Source organism: Cotesia glomerata, linkage group LG6, assembly GCF_020080835.1.
Source record: "Cotesia glomerata isolate CgM1 linkage group LG6, MPM_Cglom_v2.3, whole genome shotgun sequence".
Taxonomy (NCBI): Eukaryota; Metazoa; Arthropoda; class Insecta; order Hymenoptera; family Braconidae; genus Cotesia; species Cotesia glomerata.
Genome location: NC_058163.1, coordinates 17,334,466 through 17,339,448, shown reverse-complemented (window position 1 = coordinate 17,339,448; position 4,983 = coordinate 17,334,466). Strand labels below are relative to the sequence as shown.

Here is a 4,983-nt window from a genome sequence, read left to right as displayed (position 1 = left end):
TTCAAGACGCACGGAGATCACCAAAGTTAAGCAGCATTGAGCAGGGTTAATAGTTGGATGGGTGACCGCTTGTGTTATAGCTATAAAATTATATCTAGATATTTTTTTTTGCATTTTAATTGGTTACACAGAATTGCGTAGGACCATATTAAATATTCTATCCATAAAATTAACCCAATAATTAATTAGATGTAATAAATATATAATTAAATATTGTTATATATAATTATATATAGTTATATATAATTAGATATGATTATATTTGGCCATTTTTCATATATAATCATATATAACCAATTTATATATAAATATATATAATTATATATAAATATTTTTTCTCGGGCAGTGACAAAGACGCACAGAAAAAATATATATATATATATATATATATATATATATATATATATATATATATATATATATATATATATATATATATATATATATATATATAAAGATTAATTTTGAGATTTTTTTTGTAGAAGGAAAATTCATCCTTATTTTATTTATTTTAAAAACTCCGAACGCGGATGTTTTTCGGAGTGAAATTCGAAATCACTCCGAAATCACTCCGCAAATAAAAACTCCAGATTCACTCCCTACACGGAGTGATTAATTACTTCACTCCGGAACTCCGAGTGATGGGAGTGAAATTCACTCCCAATTCACTCCGAATTTTTTACAGTGTAATACGGACAACCCTTAATTAGACTCTGTGCTTTGTACTCTCAAAGAGCAGGATTTCAATTTTATAAAAAATAATTATAAATATATTTCTGCAGAAAGGTGAATTATTTAAAAGTTTTTAAAAAATTGTCGGACATCTACTATAATCTCACTTAAAACTTTTCTGAAGTTCCTTACATCCTCACCCATATTTCTCTTTTCTTGACAAAATATGTACTACCAAAAGATTAAAGATTACAAAATCACAACAGTAATGGTCTTTAGTCACGTTCAAGTCCTTGTAAGGAAGTGAATCACAACAACTTTTTCTTCCATGTATAGAATTTCGCAGAGATTTTAAATTCGGTAATTATTTGATCTTTTTTATGTTACAATCTTTAATTACAGTATAAAAAAAAATTAATCATTTATACCACAGTAATATTGTTTGCTTAGCTCAATCTTTAATTTTTAGATGATTTAAAATTAAAATAATAATTTAATCCATAAAAATAAAATTATATATATTTGAACATACGCGCGGTAATGACCTAAATTGAATAAAGACCGCGTTTGCAGAATAACTGACGACTAGATGTCGCCCGAGTCTTGCGGGTGTGGTGGTAAGTAGGGACACCAGTGGAGTGAATCCAAATCAGTGACGCGAGTGATATTTACTGATATAGACGCGTATTTACTTTGTACATCTCTCTTTACGCCACCTTATTTTATTTACTTGTAAGTATATTTAATAACTGATCAATAAGTATCGATTGTGCTTAATAAGTAGTTATTTGTTTACAAAAGTATTTTAAATTGAATTGAAATGATTAAAAATTTAATTATCATTTGACAGAAAGTATTATAGTGGATTGGGAAAGTAAGCGCGATTGTATATCTATGTATAGTGTACATACAGTTTAGTCCATCCATGACTTGAAAAAAAAAAAAAAATTGAGTATAAACTTGAGTATAAAATTGAAAAAAAAAAAAACATTCCAGTGAGAGTGAATCATTGGGGAATATTTTTAAGACCTTGAGTAAAGTTATTTATGGTTTTATTTATTTATTGTTTAGAAACTTATTTTTAGGCTTAGTTTTAATTACTGATTTTACCATGTTTATACTTTAAAATTTTAATTATGTATGTATTTATAAAAATAATTGTACTATTTATAGCAAAAAGAGGCTTAATGATAAATTTAACTAATTTTAATTAAATTTTCGTTGCTTCGTAAACAATGAGACATCTTGAGTGTACCCAATGAATCATCGTGAACTTATACATATGTCATTGAGTAACAAAATGAGAGTAAACGTCGCTGATCACGACAGTTTTTAACATTGTGAAATTAATAAATAAATTAACAGCAAATTTTGGATTTAATTTTATACATTTAATAATGTTTACTTGAAAATAAAAAATTTTTTTAAAAATATTTATTGATAATTTAAGAATTGTGTATTGTTTGTTACATACTATTAGTAGGCAAAGTTTACAATTGATGAAAGATTAGTAAAAACTGTTCGAGAAGAATAATTTTACAAAAAATAATACAATTAAAAAATATTATTTACTCACAAAATAAAAATGTTATCGGTTCCATATCTTTAGTGATGCTTCATTTGTCGCCCGCGAAAATGGGTTCTTATTGAATATTATTATTGCACATAAACATTTTCTTACATGTGCAATTTTTAGAATTTAAATATTACATGAAATAAATTGAAAAATAGTTCAAATCATTTCGACGATAGATTTTTTATTAACATTACAATGAAGAGAGGCAATTAAAACCACCAATTTCGATTAATTTTAAATAATAATGAATCTTTTTTTACCATGTGGAAAAAATATTACCAACTTTTTTACGTATAGAATCATTTCTTGCAATAATTCATCAGGGGATGAGATTCAAACTACTGTCAAATGTCTGATTGTTTAGAATGATATGATTTTGGATATTTTTTATAAATAATAATTAAATATTGACACACAAAAAATAACTGACATTAAAAACCGCCGAATTGAATAAATTACTTAAATACGTGTGAAGTGAAAAATTATAAAAAATGTATGTACAGAACTTTTTTGAATCTTTTAGTTCATTCTTTTTATAAAGTGATTTTCTACAACATGTAAATGTATTTTATGATTACATCAGAAGTACTCAAATGTCTGCTGTTTTTTTTTTGTATCATTAAAAAAATTTTGCAATTTTATAAAAAATTTAATTCCAGTTAGGTGTATTTTATATTTGAAACATTTAAGTAAATTATTGAAGCTCTTAACAGCCAGTCTTTACGATTGTAGCATTATATTTCTCTCTTAAACAGAGAAGAATTTTTTTTAAAAAACGTTCTGCTACGTAATAGATTTTTTAATTATTTATTTTGTAGCAGATCGTTTTTTTCAAAACTCTCATTTGTTAAAAAGAGAAACATAAAATTGCAATAGCTTTATAACCATGAGTGCAATAAGGATAGTACCATTTCTCGCAGTGAGTGCGACGCGAGAAAAAGAGAGGACCGACTATATTACAATTATTTTCATCAATTATTATTTTTAAAATTAATTAAATTCAACTTGAGTATCTTATTAAAAACAAAAACAAGAATTTTGTATCAAAAATAAGGGTTAATGCAGCTATATTTTATTTACTGTGTCTGCGGTAGAAAGTAAACAATTATTATATTTTTGAATTTCTTTTTAATAATAATAAATTTCGAATTCCATCATCGATTACTTTATCTCATCATAAATTTTTCGAGAATCTTTTCGTTCTTTTATTTTTTTTTAGCTTAATGAAATTCGACTATGTTGATTGTATACTTCGATAAATTTATTTAATATTGATTTTTTTCTAGAAAATGTCTGCCAGAAAAACAGCCGGTCGTCGAGCAACGACAAAAAAACGTGCTCAACGCGCAACATCAAATGTGTTCGCGATGTTCGACCAGGCTCAAATCGCTGAATTTAAAGAAGCATTTAATATGATCGATCACAACCATGATGGGTTCATTGACAAAGAAGATCTTCATGACATGCTTGCGTCACTAGGTAATTAATTGTTACTATTAAAACCATTAATATTTGACGACAGTTATATGTAACTTACAAAAGAAGAAATTAAATTTACAAGATTTTATTCTGAAACAGGAAAAAGTCCTACTGATGAGTACCTTGAAGGCATGATGAACGAAGCACCTGGACCAATTAATTTCACAATGTTTTTAACATTATTCGGTGAAAGGCTTCAGGGAACGGACCCGGAAGATGTTATTAAAAACGCATTTGGTTGTTTTGATGAAGAAAATAACGGGCATATCAACGAAGAACGTCTTCGTGAACTTTTAACAACTATGGGAGATCGGTAAATTGCTTTTTTTTTTTTCATCATAAATTTATTTATATCTTCATACAAACCTTATTTCGTATTTACTTACAATTTTATTTATCTCTTCAGGTTCACCGATGACGATGTTGATGAAATGTACCGTGAAGCCCCGATTAAAGGATCAATGTTTGATTACATTGAATTCACTAGGATTCTGAAGCACGGAGCTAAAGACAAGGATGAACAGTAAAGATAAATAATAACAATACAGAATATGACTTGACTATCTTATAAACTTTTTTGTCCAAGTATTTATGAATTGATTATAACTTACTCGAGTTCAACTGATAGTATGGTTTTACTGTGAAAAAAGAAAGCGTATGCAGTAAAAAATGCTTACGCGGTTTCGTAACTTATTTTGTTACTTAATTTTCAGAATTTAAAATGCATTTGTTTTCTTACTGTCTTTCTAACTTTAGCTGTTGAAAAATTAGTATTTAACCTATTCCAGATTTTTTTACGTAATGTAATGCCATCATTTTTTTCATATTAATTATTATTAATATAAATCATTGAATTAAATTGAATATTGTAAAATATACATATATAACATATTATATATTTAGCTGACATATAATTGGCATTTGTATTTTAATATATCGAAAAAATATCAAGACTAAATTTACTGTGTTGTTAATTTTATCCACAACAAATGATTATAACGGCTTATAAATGCCTTACATTTATTATCGTTACAATTGATTTTTTTTACTACTGATGTATAAATTAAATTCATATCTCTTCATCTGGATGGTTACGGACCAATAATTCGTGGTGAATGAGTTTTATTTCATCAAATTGTTCTAAAGGCTTTGAGTTTCATTTTTTTATCGTCGTTTTTAGGATAGCTTAATTATAATTAAAAAGTTGCATGAAGTTATACAGTTCCAAAAGATTAATCTTTATTACTTATTTCATG

The 4,983-nt window shown here is 26.4% G+C and overlaps 1 protein-coding gene across 1 annotated transcript; it reads left to right on the top strand.

The window, feature by feature from the left end:
* The first annotated feature begins 1,263 nt into the window (after nucleotides 1-1,263).
* Nucleotides 1,264-4,685, top strand: LOC123267776 (myosin regulatory light chain sqh). The gene is made up of 4 exons (XM_044732619.1): nucleotides 1,264-1,404; nucleotides 3,535-3,727; nucleotides 3,827-4,040; nucleotides 4,134-4,685. Exons 2-4 carry the CDS (start codon nucleotides 3,538-3,540, stop codon nucleotides 4,252-4,254), a joined length of 525 nt encoding a protein of 174 aa, XP_044588554.1. The 5' UTR covers nucleotides 1,264-1,404; nucleotides 3,535-3,537; the 3' UTR covers nucleotides 4,255-4,685.
* The last annotated feature ends 298 nt before the right edge of the window (nucleotides 4,686-4,983 follow it).